Consider the following 16,158-nt stretch of genomic DNA (forward strand, 5'->3'; position numbering starts at 1 on the left):
GAAAATATGTTTTCTTACAAATTTAGTACTCAAGATACAGCCTTCTACTCATTCAACCAGGCCTGATTGCCATAATATATTTTATACACACACAATGTTAATTTCAAAAATATTGTTATATTGGTAAGAAAAAAACATCAAGCCATTATTATGTACCAATAGGTTTATTTGCTTTGATGTTGAGACGTTAAAAAGGCATTTTATATAACAAATACGTCTATGTACTGTTCTCAATATTTAAAATGTCACACTACATCTGTGACCAACTGAAAAAATCAGTGCATTGTATTAATATTAAGAGTTACACATACAACGCATGTTTAAAATAGAATGTTACATACTGTGCAGCAAAATTAAACTAATTACATATTTAATGGTTTACCATCATGTCCACTAAATAATTTTAAGGCTGCAAACAAGAAACTGTGCTATCAGACATGGTCTTGTGTGCAGACGCCCTCTGGATATAGGAAGGGATCTCTATGGAATATATGCATAGCTAAAGATGATTATTTTAATTCCTTATAGCAACAAAGGTAGCACACAAAAATCCGTACGTACGGTATTAATTAAAATTGTTAAAGGAGTGTTATGAAATGTTTAAATTAGACTATTTACACATATATGTATAAATATTCTAATGTGAGTGTGCGTGCATATATTAGAGCTATACATTAAAACTTCAGGTTTAGTTTTGCTAAATAAAACATGAAAATGGCAGTGACATAAAATGTTTACATTTCCCAAATGTCATATGTTATCTTTTAGAAATTTGAGGTTGCAAAATGCAGGACAGAACAGATGAATGTCTCCAAGAAATATACTCATATTTATTTTATGATTAAACACAGATAACTGGGTTGTAAATTAGTATTTCTGAAGGATTCTTAAAAAACAGGCATAAAAAATTGAGCAATATCAAGGGATTTAGAGGTGCTAAACATTGACACACACTTACCAAAATGCAATTAAGCCTGGTAAAAATTGTGTAGTCTAGTTAGAAGTTATTTTAAAATAATTAGAAACTTTTTTAGACAGAAGAGGAATTAGGTGTGCTGATTCTAAAATACAAGAGATCTTGTGCAATGAATTAGGTAAATAAGCTTATCATTCTAAGACTCTAGAAGACCAAAAGAAAAATAAATAAATAAATAAATAAATACGGCTAGCATTACAGCAGCTGTGACATTTACAGTACACCCTTCATTTCATGCCATGACATGGTCAGATAGCTTCATCAAACAGAATTGCTTTGGTTAGTGCCTAAAATGCATAATTAAAAACTTCTGTTCAGCGCAGTATTTATTCTCAGGAAAGAAAAAACAAAAAAACCCTCTTCTTCAACAAATGCACTTTGATCCTCATTAGAGTATTTCACATTTGAGCTTTAACAAATAATTTATAATTAAAACACATTAACTGTTGCATAAACTTCCATTAAATAGGATTATATTTTAAAGCTGATTATCAGTTTATTTATATTTTTGTTAACACCTCATGGGAAAAAAAATCTTAGTTTGCTATAACTATATATTTCTTCTAAGCTAGTTATAAAGGCCTATTTTAAACACACTATGAAAGGACATTCAAAAAGGTCTATTCTGTCATAAGCAATCTATAAGGCACACAAGTTTCATTATCCTTTCTAAATACAGTTCCAACCAAAACAATTCCTGTCTCTGAAGTCACTTCAATATACAGTAGCGCCTTGATTTACATGAGGGCTGTGTTCCCATGACCTGCGCATAACTCGAATTTTGCATAAGTTGGGAGTGGCTTTTTCCCCAGCAGAGCACACATTCTGTAGCTGGGGACGCAGCAGGAGCACCCTGAGCTTCTCTTGAAAGGTAAATCCTGGGCTTGGGGTGTGCAGTTGAGAAGGGTTAAGCCTGGTGGCGGGTTGCAGCAGTGAGAGGGGGGCAGTGGGGATTAAGCCTGGGGTGGGTTAGGGCTGCAGGGGGGTAGAGTTGAGCCACAGCCGCCTGGGGTGTGTTTGTGGCTGAACCGGGGGAAGGAAGCAGGGGTTAAGCTAGAGCCACATGCAGGGTGGTGAGCCGGACCCTTGAGCAGGTGGTGAGCTGGCCGGGGCTTGAGCCGGACCTGTGCGCAGGTGGTGAGCTGGACCCATGCGTGGGTGGTAAGCGGGGACCTGGGGGCAGTGGGGGGGTTGAACTGGTGCTGTGCCGTGCCAGGGGTGTTGAACTGGGGCTGCGGGGGAGTGGGATTTTAGTTGCACTTAACTCGCATAAATGTGAGTTATGCGCAACTCGAAATAGTGCATTTCTACCGTTTACTGTATTCTATTCTCTTCTTGCAACGCTGCTCTCTGACCAACTCACCTACCCAACCAGCTTCACAGACTGTAGCTATGTGAAAAAAAATCAGCTTTTGATTACACAATCTTGAAACTATTGTTACACTGTATAACACTATAACATATTTACATTAGAAGTGTTATGTACTCTCACATGAAAGTGCTTGCTAGAAAACCTACAGATCATATTTTTAGTTTAGTCCTTTTAAAGGGTATCTAACATACTGAGCCTATGTCTGCAGAAACAGGCCGGATAAAAGACCGAGATGAAAGAGACTGTCTTTCTCCTTGGCTAAGAGTTCTCTTGCGCTCACGAACTAATGCCTTCTGATGTCGCTTCATTCTTTCTAGCTGTTCCTCAGCACTCATCTTGCATCTTTGGTGGTCTCCAGAGTATAAGCGTTCCAAGGCACTCTTTGGTCTCTCCTGTTAAAAGTGACAAGGAATATAATACATATGTTGTAATTAATACTTTATATGTAGTATACTAAAAAATTAACAATTCTTATATTTTCTCAGTGTAAATGGGGTATTTTATCCTATTGCCTTTAAACTTGTTTTTCATATTTACAACTATGCAATTTCTATTAAGGCAATAAATGCATTAGACTATTAACTAGGTCCAAGGCCTTCCTTTGTGAATCTGTATCAAGTTCAGAGAGTCATCTTATCTGTATCTTCTTCCTTGTATTAAACCCTTCAAATGGGGTCTGCACTACAAGTGTTTGCCTAATATGACAGATGTAAAAACAAAATTAAAAGTTTTCCATATCCTGGGTGCTATCAGAATCAACTCCTGTTAAGCAAAATACAGCTGTCCTCAGCATATTGTCGATAAAGATGTAGGCACTTGTCACCAAAATATTTATCTACAGTTACCTTGGAGCTCTCTTTTTGAAATGTTGCATACGATGAAATGGTGGATGTCTGGTGCAATCTGGACGTTGATCCAGATAATCCTTTACAAAGAAGCAAAATAACATTTGAGAGACAGGTAACAGATGGATTTAAAAAAAAATCTGATATATATTTTTGTTACAGTTCACTTCTTAAAATTTTCAGCCAAGTAGGTCAGTAATGGAATACAGGACTGTCATATCTAGGGTACCAGTCCAATTCATTCCATGGTTCAGAGTGATCAAAATTCAGTACTGTTTGAAGACAATCTGAAAGCTCACGTACCATGAGACGTTTGTGGCCTCAGTTCCATAAGAAGTGTTAATGTAACCAAACTACTAGCAGAGCTAATCCAAAATGGTAGTTATAGTCCAAACAGAACATCAAGGACTGAATGGGGATAAAATCGGAATTGCCCCCACTCTTTCTTCTAATGTGGTTCCAGGACTGAGGTACACTGTGTAAGCAGCACAGTACAATTTTCCCTAATTCTGCTTGCACTCTGTCTATGATGTATTCCTTCTGAGGGCTGCCAATTTGGCAAAATGGATTCACTTTAAAAAATACTTTACCATTTAAGCCACGATGAACATAAGAAATATTTTGGTCCAGACAATACTTTAAGAACTGTTCTGAAAAACTCATTTTTCTTCTTATGGTACACTGCCACTTTCTAACGAAAATGTGAAGCTATTTCATAGATACTTATTATTTCTACGTCAAAAATATAAAAACATTGAGATAGCTAAATTATTTTATCAAGCACTCTAAGCTAACTTTAAGATGACTCCAACAGCATTCCTAGTCTGTAGTAGATACACCCCACCCCCATACACAATATGGCCCACACCAAGTACTTTTTATCAATTATTTGTCTTACCTCTGGTAGGTAACGTCTGGTAACCGCTGTCAGAACCTATGAAACCAAGTGAAGTTTGGCTAAGGTCTCCACCTATTGTAGCTAATTCAGGTTCACTCATGTATGAACGCAGTTCTCCCTACATAGAAAAATATTCATTTGATCAATTAAGACCACAGATTAAAGACAAATTAAAATACCTTTCTTAGAGAGTTTGTTTCAGAGTTGCCCTGTAGCCATCCTTCCATAAGCATTCATCATACTATAAAACATATCAGAGCAAAAAATTATAAGGGTCCATACATTTAAAAAGCTATGGTTAGGTGACTGCTCACCCTATAATCTCCATTCACATATTTCCCAGGTTCTCGATCTCTCTTTCTTTCATCTGACTGACGTTTCAGGCCTCGTACTGATGTGTGCCTGATGACATTGGCCTCCCTTGGAAGAGGCGGAACAGCTGGTGGGTGATCATCAGGATTGTACAGCTGAGGGAGAGGAGGTCTGGGTGGTGGTGCTTCTTCCTGGTAAGAGGTAAACAAACAGACTCAGTGGATAATATGCCATGCAGTATAAGACACACTTTCTCCTATATACTTGAAGCTTTAAAGGGTTATTTTAACTACTGAAGATAGCTCTGTCTTAATAAATTAAAAAAAAACAATGCAGCACATCCCTCATCTGACCAACTCATGTAAATGAATTTATATGTTATATACTCAACTTCTTCTTCCAGCACTTTTGGTTAGCTTATTTATAGAGCCATAGTAATAAAGGACTGGAAGAGAATCTAAGAAGTCATCTTGTCCAGCCGCCCTGCAATGAGGCAGGACCAAGTAAACTCAGACCATGGCTTACAGGTTTTTTTCTAGTCTATTCTTAAAAATCTACAACAATGGGGATTCCACAACCTCCCTTGAAGCCTACTTCAGTGCTTAACTATCCTTGCAGTTAGAAAGTCTTTTCCTAGTATCTAACCTAAATCTCGCTTGCTGTAAATTAAGGCCACTACTGCTCGTCCTCCCATCAGTAGACACGGGCAACAACTGAACACAATTCTCTTTATAACAGCATTAACCTATTTGATGGCTATTATCAAATCCCCACTCAGTATTCTTTTTTCTCAAGACTAAACACATCCAGTTTTTTAAACCTTTCCTCACAGATCAGGTTTTCTAAACCTTTTATTATTTTGTGGCTCTCTACTGAATTCTCCACAGTTGGTTCACAACGTTCATCAAGAGTGACACTCAGAACTGAACACAGTACTTTACCAGAGGCCTTACCAGTGATGAACAGAATAGGAAAATTACCTCATATATCTTATATATGAGACTCTGTTAATAAGCCTCAAAGTAAAATTAGCTTTCTTTGCAAATACATCACATTGTTGACTCATTCAATTTATGATCCATAATGTCTCCAATACTTTTCAGCAGTATTCATGCCTAGCTAGTTATTCCACACTTTTACTTGTGCACTTAATTTGTCCTTCTTACATGAAGTATTTTGCACTTATCTTTTTTGAAATTATCTTGAAGATTTCAGGCCAATTCTCCCAATTGTAACTGTCCTTTTGAATTCTAATGCTGTCTTCCAGAGCACAGAAACAACTCCCCACAGCTTGGTCTCATCTGCAAATTTTATAAGCATACTCTTCTCCCCATCATTCAAGTCGCTAATGGAAACATTGAATAATGCTGGACCCAGGAATAACTACTGTGGGACTCCTTTAGATATATACCAGCAGTCTGACAGTGAAACATTGACAACTACTCTCTCAGTACAGTATTTTCAGTCAAGCACCCCCCCCTTCAAATTTATTTAAACCACATTTTGCTATTTTGCTTATGAAAATGTCATGTGGGACTGTATAAAAAGACTCTAGATATATCACATCTACAGCTTCCCCAATCCACTGGGCCAGTAAACCTGTCAAAGGAGAAAATTAGGTTGGTTTGGGATGATTTATTCTTGATAAATCCATGTTGGCCATTCTTTATAATCCTATAATCTTCTAGGTGCTTACAAACTGATTGTTTAATTTATTCTAGTATCTTTCCAGATGTCCAATTAGGCTGACTGGTCCTCCTTGATTCCCTTTTTAAAAATAGGTATTAGGTTTACTCTCCTCCAGTCCTCTGAAACCTCACCTTTCCTCCGTTTCTCAAAATAATTGATAATGGTTCTGAGATTGCTCCAGCTCATTCCTTAGGCACCCTAATGTGAATTTCTTCAGAACCTGCTAACTCAGATACATCAACCTTTATACAATTTGAAAATACCTCTATTTTTTTCTCTATGTTATCCACTATTTGCTGGTGAAAGACTTCCACTTTCACAATTAGAACCTGAAGTGAAACTTGTTTAATGAAAACACAAAACTAGATGCAATATGCTCAATGTCAAACCTAGAACAGTGAACAGATTCAAGGCAATTTTAGAACCTGGGCCCAAATAACTCCTGGCCTTCAGATTAATAAGAAAGGGATTATTTATATAATGTTTTCATATATAGCTCTATTTACTCAGATACAATGGTGGAGAGAGCAGCAAATAGATTTACACTCAATTTATGGTAGTAATACTTACAACTTTTGACTTCAGTGTTACTGGTAACTGAAGAGGATGCTCAACTTTTTTTAGCTGTTCTGGTTGTGTCTGTCCTCTAGGGTGAGCATAAGGCTGTGGAAACAGCCTAACCTCCAAAGAGGATTTAACAGGACTAGATGGAGGACTTCGCTGAGTAGCAAATTTGCTCTCCATAGTTGTGACAGAAGTTGACAATGAAGGCACTATAGGCTGAGAAAATGAAGGCACTATTTTTCTCTCTGTGGCAGAAACAGGTAAACATGTTAAAAGTTGCATGGATGTTGTCTCTACATTAAGAGCACACTTTTTCCCCAAGAACATCACACAAAATACTATGCAGTATGTATCTGTGCACTGGCTTTTGAAAAACCTTACATTTTCTCATTATTTTGACTAAAGACTGTATTTTTCAAAGGTAAAAACCTATGATGCTATGGCTATGCCATAAAACATTCATATATCTGGATAGGGACAGGAGTCTATAGCTGTATTTTTTTAAAAAATAAAGTAATAAAATAAATTAATATCCAGCCCCATAATCTCAAAATAAATTCACACTCCGCTAGTAAGTAAATAATGTTAATACTTGCATTCTTACGCATATGCTATAAATGAATCTACATATCTAACTAACCTGCATCTCCCCAACCTACTGGCTCTTTTCTGTGAAGTCTCAAAGTGGACTAGCATGCAAATCATATACACCTTCTCACTTCATCTTTTTCTACTATAGAAGACTGCTTGTTCTGTCTGCCAACTGTTTCCCACAATGGAAAACTGCGTGAAGTGCATGCAGGAGAGGGGCCAGGACATCGTAGAAAAGTCAAACAGAGTGAGTGTGGGAGAAGCTGTCAGGTGGACATGACAACAACTGTGATATGAGTGAGAATGCTGAAGATTTTCTTATGCCTTCGCATTTCTACAGTCCATCAGTTAAGTACAAAAATACCAGTGAAGAAAGATGACGTTATTGAGACAACCCAACCAGCAGGAGGAATGTATTTTATAAGTGATTACCTCAAGGCTTCTAGACGAATGCCACAGACCCAAGAGATTCCAATTAATTTAGATCTTTAATCAGTTTCTCTTACCTGGATTTTTTATAGAATCTATTGTGACTTTGTAGTTTTCTTTATTTGCACTTAGACCAGCAGTAACATCTTCAATTCTCCATAAATCTTTTTGCATTTGTGTCTTCTCCTAATGGTTAGTAAGAGGGGAAAAAAATTAAAAATAAGTTCAACCCCAAGACATCTTTGGTTTCATTTATTATAGCTCATTTGAACCAAACATTTTAGTGACATTTGAAAACAGGCTTCATGGCTTGGAAAGATTATAAGCATTAAACAACAGTTAGCACGTTAATTTAGCCAGGCCCAAACTATAAATGTTTTTTGCATGACCATGCCAGTGGCAAGAGGTCACCATCCAGACAAGAGATAACTAAGCATTGTTACCTGTACAGGTTGAACCTCCCTAATCTGGAATACTCTCATCTGGCACAATCTGTAATCCAGCATGATTTTAGTTAGCTGGATGACCATTTATCATGGGTATGGCCAAGACTCCTGTGGTCCCATAAAGTTTGTTTACAGCCACCAGTCCTGGCTCTCAGGGTTCTGTGCTGTTATTTAGGTCTAATTTACCTAAAAATGTCTTCTAAGAACCCCCTAAGATAATATGAGATTCTTAAATACATGTTTTAGTCAACCTAGCTAAATACCTTGAGGTATAGTTTGCTAAAGAGAAGTTACTCACCGTAGTAACGATGGTTCTTCGAGATGTGTCCCCGTGGGTGCTCCACGATAGGTGTCGGGCTCGCCCCGGCGCCCCAGGTCGGATCTTTTCAGCAGTTTCTGCCAGACCGCGCATGTGCTGGCGCGCGCCGCTCCCTTGCGCGCTCCCGGCTGCTTGCGCGATCTGGTCCCCACCAGTTCCTTGACCAACCACCTCGGATGCTCCTGAAAAATACTAAACAGAGATCCGAAGCGGGGAGGATGGGTGGGTGGTGGAGCACACACGGGGACACATCTTGAAGAACCATCGTTACTACGGTGAGTAACTTCTCTTTCTTCCTCGAGTGTCCCCGTGGGTGCTCCACGATAGGTGACTACCCAGCAGTAACCCAAGATAAGAGGAGGGTAATTGGATTATGTGCAGCTTGTCCCCGAGAGGACCGCTGTCGAGAGACGGGTATCCTCTTGGAATACCCTGTGAAGGGCATAATGCTTGGAGAAGGTGTCATAGGATGACCAGGTTGCTGCTCTGCAAATGTCTTCTAGTGCAATGCCCTTGAAAAAGGCTGTTGATGCCGCCACCGCCCTAGTGGAGTGAGCCCAAGGCGGGGCCAGTAAAGGAGTCTAAGTTCGTAGCACATTTTTATGCAGGATATGATGTGCTTCGAGATTCTCTGTGAAGAGAGACCTTCTCCTTTTGATTTGGGAGCGAGAGAGATAGGAGTCTATCTGTTTTCCGGAAGGACTTAGTCCTGTCTATATAGAAAGCCAGCGCCCTCCTCACGTCCAGGAGGTGTAGGCACACCTCTTTGTTGGAGTTATGAGGCTTTGGATAAACGAGGGTAAAACTATAGGTTCGTTAATATGAAACTCTAAAGAAACTTTGGGAACAAAGGCTGGATGCAGCCGTAAGGTTACCGCCTCCTTGGAAATTACTGTGCAGGGTGGCATTGCCATAACTGCCGCAAGCTCGCTCACCCTGCGAGCTGACGTGATTGCAAGAAGGAAGGTCGTCTTTATCGTAAGGAGACGGAGGGAAACCGTGGCTAAGGGTTCAAACGGTGGTCCCGTTAGGGCATTAAGCACCAGGTCCAAGCTCCACGAAGGTGGAAGCGGTTTCCGAGGGGGGTATAGGTTTACCAGCCCTTTGAGGAACCTGGTAACCATGGGATGGGCAAACACCATGTGCCCTTCCTCTTCATGTCTGGAAGCCGATATAGCGGCAAGGTGGGCCTTCAACGAGGATAGGGAGAGTCCACCTCTCTGGGGGTCCAGTAAATACTCTAGTATTACAGGTATAGGAGCAGCAAGGGGGGCTAATTGCTTGGTAGAACACCATGCAGTGAATCGAGGCCATTTTTGCTTATAGGGCTTCCTGGTGGAAGTCCTCCTCCTACTTTCTAGGACTTGTTGCACTCCCTCCGTACACGTGCTCTCTAGGGAGCTGAGCCATGGATTAACCATGCTTGCAGTCGCAGGCCTCGGGGGTGTGAATGCACTATGGACCCCTGGGCTTGCATGAGCAGATCTGGCGCCACCAGGAGGGGCATCGGTGGACGGTCCGACGTGCGCAGGAGTAAGGGGAACCATTGCTGTCGATCCCACCTTGGGACGACTAGGATCATTCGAGCTTTCTCTCTCCTGGCTTTCTGCAAGACTTTGTGGATAAGCACTGTGGGAGTAAAGGCATAGAGCAGGGGGCCCCTCCACGAGATCGCGAATGCGTCCCCCAGGGACCCCCGTCCCACTCCTGCCCTGGAGCAGTATTGTGGGCACTTCTTGTTGTGTTGAGTGGCAAACAGGTCTATCTGGGGAAATCGCCCTGCATGAAAAATCGGTCGTAGCAGATCAGAACAGATCTGCCACTCGTGTGTGAGTGCGAAGTGCCTGCTCAGCTGGTCTGCCTTCGCATTGTGAGCGGCTGGTAAATACGAGGCTTTCAAGGTTATATTGTTGGCGATGCACCAGTTCCACAATCGGACTGCTTCCGCACATAAGGCACGGGACCGAGCTCCTCCTTGTCGATTTATATAAAACATGGTGGAGGTATTGTCTGTACTGATCCTGACTACTCGCCTTGTATATGGTCTCGAAAGTGTTTGCAGGCGTTGAACACTGCTCTGAGCTCCAGTATATTTATGTGCAGTGACTGTTCCGTGGAGGACCACAGTCCTTGCGTCACCTTTTCACCCATGTGTGCTCCCCACCCTATGTGGGAGGCGTCGGTAGTGAGAAAAAACAGATATTTGTGGTTGGTGAAAGGGCACCCGTTAGCATGTTCTTGGGGCTCACCCACCATTGCAGGGATCTGCGCACCTCTGTCGTGGGCAACACCACCCTGTGGACGGTGTGTGCTGCTCGTTTGTAGACGCTCGTCAGCCAGTGCTGCATGCTGCGCATATGCAATCTGGCGTTCTGTACCACAAACGTTGCTGCTGCCATGTGGCCCAGCAGCTGTAAGCACGTCAGAACCGGCACCGTAGGGCTGAAGGTGATGACTTGCACGAAGGAACCAATGGCGCGAAAGCGGGCATCTGGCAGATAAACCCTTGCTGTGATGGAATTTATACGTGCCCCTATGAACTCTATGTCCTGTGCGGGGTCTATCTTTGATTTGCCAGACTGATGACCAGGCCCAGCGAAGAGAACGTGTCTGCTGTGATGAGTATCATGCGAAGTACCTCCTCCTTCGAGGCCCCTTTCAATAGGCAGTCTTTTTTTTTTTTTTCCAGATATGGGAATATAAACACCCCCTGTCTGAGCAGGTAGGCTGACACCACTGCCAAGGTCTTGGTGAAGACTCTGGGGGCCGAGGAGAGGCCGAACGGCAGAAACTTGTACTGAAAATGTTCTTTGCCTACCATAAACCGGAGAAAACGCCTGTGAGCCGGGTGAATAGTTATGTGGAAATACACGTCTTGTAAGTCGAGGGCTACAAACCTATCTCCATCGTCCAGTGCCGGAAGTATAGAGGCGACTGTGATCATCCGAAAGCACTGCTTGCGCAAGTACCACTTGAGGCCTCGAAGATCTAGGATGGGCCTCCAGCCTCCTGTCTTTTTCTCTGTGAGGAAGTATCTTGAGTAGAACCCTTTCCCTCGGAGTTGCTCCGGCACTCTTTCCACTGCCCCTATAAGCATAAGATGGTCTACCTCCCGCTTGAGTCTCGCTTCGTGGGAGGCGTCCTTTAGGTGGGGTCTGGGTGGAGGTCGTGGCAATGGGAGCGACTGGAAGGGAATCGCGTAACCCGTGGCTATGATCTCCAGTACCCATTTGTCTGTGGTGATCTTTTGCCACTGGTCGTAGAATGGTCGGAGGCGATGGTGGAATAGTAGCTTCAGATGACATTGCGTGATGTTAGTGATAGTGCAGCCCTCGATCTGTGTGTCAAACTTGTGGCCTTTGGCCCTGCCCTGAGGACGCACGGCTCTGTTGAGAACGTCACCTGGGAGTTCTGTACTGTTGGTGCTGTTGATGTCGCCCTTGCTTGTAGCCCCTGTGGTACTGGGGACGCTGTGGTTGATACTGCAAACAGCTTCTGCGTGTCAAAGGGGAGATCAACGATCTTCGCCTGCAGATCCCTCGGGATACCCGATGTCTGGAGCCAGGACTCCCTGCGCATGACCACTGCCGCAGCTGTTGAGCGTGCTGCCGTATCCGCTATGTCTAGGGCGATCTGAACTCCTGTCCTCGAGGCTGCGTAGCCTTCCTGCACGATGGCCTTGAGCACCGGCTTCGTGTCCTCTGGAAGCGAGTCCATGGGGGAAGTCATCCTGGAGTAGTCGTCGAAATTATGGTTCGCTAGATGCGCTGCGTAATTCCCCATTCTCAACAGTAGGGTAGAAGAGGAGTAGACCTTTTGGCTGAACAACTCTAGTTTCTTGGCATCTTGTCCATTCCCCCTGTCTTGTACTGAGAAGTTTTCGACCTCTGTTGAGACGATTCCACCACCAGAGAATTTGGTTGCAGGTGGCTGAACAGGAACTCCATGCCCTTCATCGGGACAAAGTACTTCTTATCTGCTCTCTTGTTTATAGGCGGAGGGGACGCAGGGGTCTGCCATATTGTGGTGGCGGACTCCATGATTGCTTCATCAGCGGAATAGCTATTTTGGAAGAGGCCGGAGGTCTCAGGTTTTTAAGGAGCTTATGGTGTTTCTCCTGCACCTCTGCTGTTTGGATGCCTTGTGTGAAGGCCACCCTTTTAAACAGCTCTTGGAACTGTTTGAGATCGTCCGGAGGATGGACGTCCCCTGGGGCCGTGGCCTCGTCAGGGGAAGATAGCGAGGAACTGCTAGGGTAAACCTCTCTGGACCCCTCTGGGTCCTGTTGACGGTGATACATCCTCTCGCTAGATACTTGCGAGGGAAAATCTCGGGGTTCCAGAATCAACTCCCCCTGAGATATCTGCGTTTCCGTCCCCGTCTGTGATTGCCCTCGGGGATATTGAACCATCTGGGGGGATCTGTCCCTGGGAGTATGCCTATGGTGTCTATGCCCCGCGTGATAGGGGCGACCATGGCAACACGGGCACTGTTCTGGAGATGGAGACCTGGACCACTCTAGAGGCGCATACCCCCTGCGTCTGGGGGAGCGAGATCGTCTGGGTGAGTGAGATAATGGAGAGACTGATTTGTGGCAGTACTCCAGGGTTTCAAAGCCCAGGAAGGGCGATGGTGGTCCGAGCCATGGTGATGCTGGCTGTAGGAACGGGGATTGGGGCTCAGGGTATACTGGAGGTGACCCCTGCCGCCTCGCTGGAGTACGCAGCATAAGTGGAGGGCTTAGAGCGAGTAGCCCTGCAGCCCTGTCTGGAGAAGGGCTGTGGTGCCGGGTTTTCTGTGCTGCCTTTCCCCTCCCCTGTGGGGCTGGCTCCGCCCTTTTCCACATCGGGGATCTCGGCCCCACTGTCTGCGCCGCGCTCGGCACGCTCCGCTGCGGTGCCGCGCGGGTGGTCTCCCCCGGTGCCTGCACGCCGCGTGCCTGCAAGCTCTGCACCACCGGTTCCCCAGGGGTCGGTGCTGCTAGCTGCGGTGCCGCTGGTTCCGGCGCTTGCCTGGCCGCCGCCCTGCCCTCGGTGCAGGGCGGCTGTTTGATTATCGGAGGCTCAGCCTCTGCCACGTGCGTCTCCGCGCAGCCGCCGCTCAGCTGCAACTGCGGCTGGGGGCTATGCGCTCCACCCGTCCCACTCGCTGTGGCTGCCAGCAGGGATCAGGTTGGTGGAAGCTTCCTCCGTTTTTGCGCTGATGGGTTTAGGGAAGCACCTTTCCTTTTATGGGCCCCTGCGGGTCCCTCCTGCTGAGGCCGCTCTGGCGTGTCTGGCTGGAGGGCCTTGTCAAAGAGCAGCATTTTCAGCCGCATTTCCCTGTCCTTCCTTGCTCTGGCTGTGAGCTTTGTGCAGAAGGAGCATTTCTGTGCCCATCGGAGGCCAGCATCACTTTGCGGCATGACTCACACTTTTTGAATCCTGAAGAGGACATTGTGGTGAGTCTTTGAGTTGTTAATAGGGTACTTAGCACCTTCTCTGTGCCTGTTCCCCTCTCGGACTCAGCCTGCTGCGGCGGGAGGCCTAATGGCCTTACGTCCCCGGGCCTCCGCTGCTCCGCTTGCTACTAAGGCTGTAAAACTTTACTTTTTACTCTCTTTTTTTTTTTTTTTTTTTTTTTTTTTTTTTTTTTGAAAACAATAACAAGCTAACTTAAGCTAAAGACTGAAAAAGAAGCTCTCAACACTTTAAAAACATTTAATACGCTAACTCTGGCCGTAGCCTGAGCGGATTCCGTCTGCAGCCGATGGCGGTTAAAGAGGAACTGGCAGGGACCGGATCGCGCACACGGCCGGGAGCGTGCAAGGGAGCGGCGCGCGCCGGCGCATGCGCGGTCCGGCAGAAACTGCTGAAAAGATCCGACCTGCGGTGCCGGGGCAAGCCCAACACCTATCGTGGAGCACCCACGGGGACACTCGAGGAAGAACTTTAGATACTTCCCAAAGGAACAGTAGGCAGGGAACCCTCCTTCACTCCCCACACGGACCAAGCATTTCAGAAGCTTCCTTCCACTCAGGCCACTGGAGTGGGAGAGCAATTGCCCCAGTACCTGGGGCTCCCAGAGGCAGTTTTGGCCAGAGCCATTTAAGTCATAGTTGGAACACAATGGTGTGGTCCAGTTGGTTCCAAGGGCTGTATGGGGGTCAGGAAGCACCACACAGCATGCTCTGGACAGCACTGAGATTTGGGTGTCCCTGCTCTGCTCCTCCTGGGACCGTGGAGCCACCCCTTCTCATCTTGCCAAGTCTGTCAGTCCCCCTGCTCCCAGGTGTTAATTATTTCAAGTTCAAGCAACAACAGTTATATGCAGTGGGTGATGAACAGGCTCCAGGAGGCAAATCCCAGCCCGACCTCTTCTGTGCCTACCAGCCCCCAGCCCCAATCATACACATATACACACCCTGGCAATCACATCCCTTCCCTCTCCCCCATAGCACCAGGGAGCCATGCAGCCCCAGATCGCATCACTCCAACCCCGTCTCAGCTCCTGGGCCCAAGCTTCCCCCAACTCCTGCCCCGCAGCTCTGGCCCCAGGACCAACTGGGCAGCTGCACTGCATACGCAGCCTTCCCAGGTAGCCAGAGCACTGGTCAGCTAGGCAGCCAGAGCCCCGGTCAGCTAGGCAGCCAGAGCCCCAGACTTTCTAGATAGCCAGAGTATGGTGGGTGGGGCCACCCTGATCTTTTTGGGAAGGCAATGCCTTCCCTTGCCTATATTACCTGCCACCCATGACAACAGTAATTTAGTACCTGAAAACAGACTCACCTGAGGAAAAAGTGATTTGTTCATCTGTTCCTGTAAAACTTGCTTCAGCTGGTTCACATCCTTTTCCAACTTCAGATACTCATTCCAGGCATTTTCCATTTCCTGTTGGCAAAAAGAAAGGCTTCCATGCAATCCAACAATAGCCAGTAAAAGGTATTCAGGACTGTATGCCTCACCTACTTCAACAAATAAGCATATTCTTAAAATTAAGAATTAATTTCTTCCATTGAAAAGAGAAAAAAAATCTGTTCTAAACAGATTAAAATGAAGCATTAGCTGAAATGGCTTTACTGGACTGGGGCCAGAGTCTTGCTCACCTTGTAGGATAGAGTTCAGGATCTTTGGTTAGAAATTTTTTGACAAGATGCAAACACAGCGTGCTCTATCAGTTATTTAAGAACAAAGCTGGAGTTCAAAGGGATCTAAGCAATGATACGAACAGGAAAGGGAGGTTTGCAGAAATGCTGATGGTGTCCAAAATGCCCAGAGTCTGCACACTGCCCCCGCCCAAAATTCCTTCCCCCACTTGCCTAAGGCTCTGGGAGGGAGTTTGGGTGCTGAGTGCAAGCTCTGGGCTACTTCAGGGAACTGGGATACAGGACAGGGTGCAGGTTCTGAGAAAGAGTTTGGGTGCAGGAGAAGTGAGGGTTTGGGGTCTGAGGAAATTAGTGTGCAGGTTCTGAGATGAGGTCTGGAGGCAGGCTAAGGGCTGGGACAGTGTGTGGAGGTGCAGGCCATGGGAGTTTAGAGGCTGGAGAGGGTGTAGGTGGAGAGTGAGGGGCTACAGCACTTACCTGGAGCACTCTTAGGCGAGTGGGAGGGTGTATGAGTGCAGCTGCCCACAGAAACTGCCCCTGCAGCTTCCATTGGCCATAGGAGAACTCAGGACAGGAGCAGCGCACAGACACATCCTCCTCCCCCCTCCCCTGGGAGTGTAGGGAGGCATGTAC

At 45.3% G+C, this 16,158-nt stretch overlaps 1 protein-coding gene across 4 annotated transcripts in view; it reads right to left on the reverse strand.

Annotated features, from left to right (window-relative positions):
* Nucleotides 1-16,158, reverse strand: part of PLEKHA7 (pleckstrin homology domain containing A7) — a 252,758-nt gene that overhangs the window by 15,054 nt on the left and 221,546 nt on the right. For all 4 annotated transcript variants that reach the window (XM_074997733.1, XM_074997731.1, XM_074997730.1 and 1 more), the window contains 7 exons: nucleotides 15,209-15,310; nucleotides 7,754-7,862; nucleotides 6,663-6,901; nucleotides 4,406-4,594; nucleotides 4,092-4,209; nucleotides 3,194-3,273; nucleotides 2,540-2,740 (listed from right to left, as the gene is read on the reverse strand). In XM_074997733.1, the coding sequence (XP_074853834.1) occupies nucleotides 2,540-2,740; nucleotides 3,194-3,273; nucleotides 4,092-4,209; nucleotides 4,406-4,594; nucleotides 6,663-6,901; nucleotides 7,754-7,862; nucleotides 15,209-15,310 (1,038 nt within the window). The remainder of the gene's footprint in view (nucleotides 1-2,539; nucleotides 2,741-3,193; nucleotides 3,274-4,091; nucleotides 4,210-4,405; nucleotides 4,595-6,662; nucleotides 6,902-7,753; nucleotides 7,863-15,208; nucleotides 15,311-16,158) is intronic.

The sequence above is a fragment of the Carettochelys insculpta genome, chromosome 6 (assembly GCF_033958435.1).
Source record: "Carettochelys insculpta isolate YL-2023 chromosome 6, ASM3395843v1, whole genome shotgun sequence".
Lineage (NCBI taxonomy): Eukaryota > Metazoa > Chordata > Testudines > Carettochelyidae > Carettochelys > Carettochelys insculpta.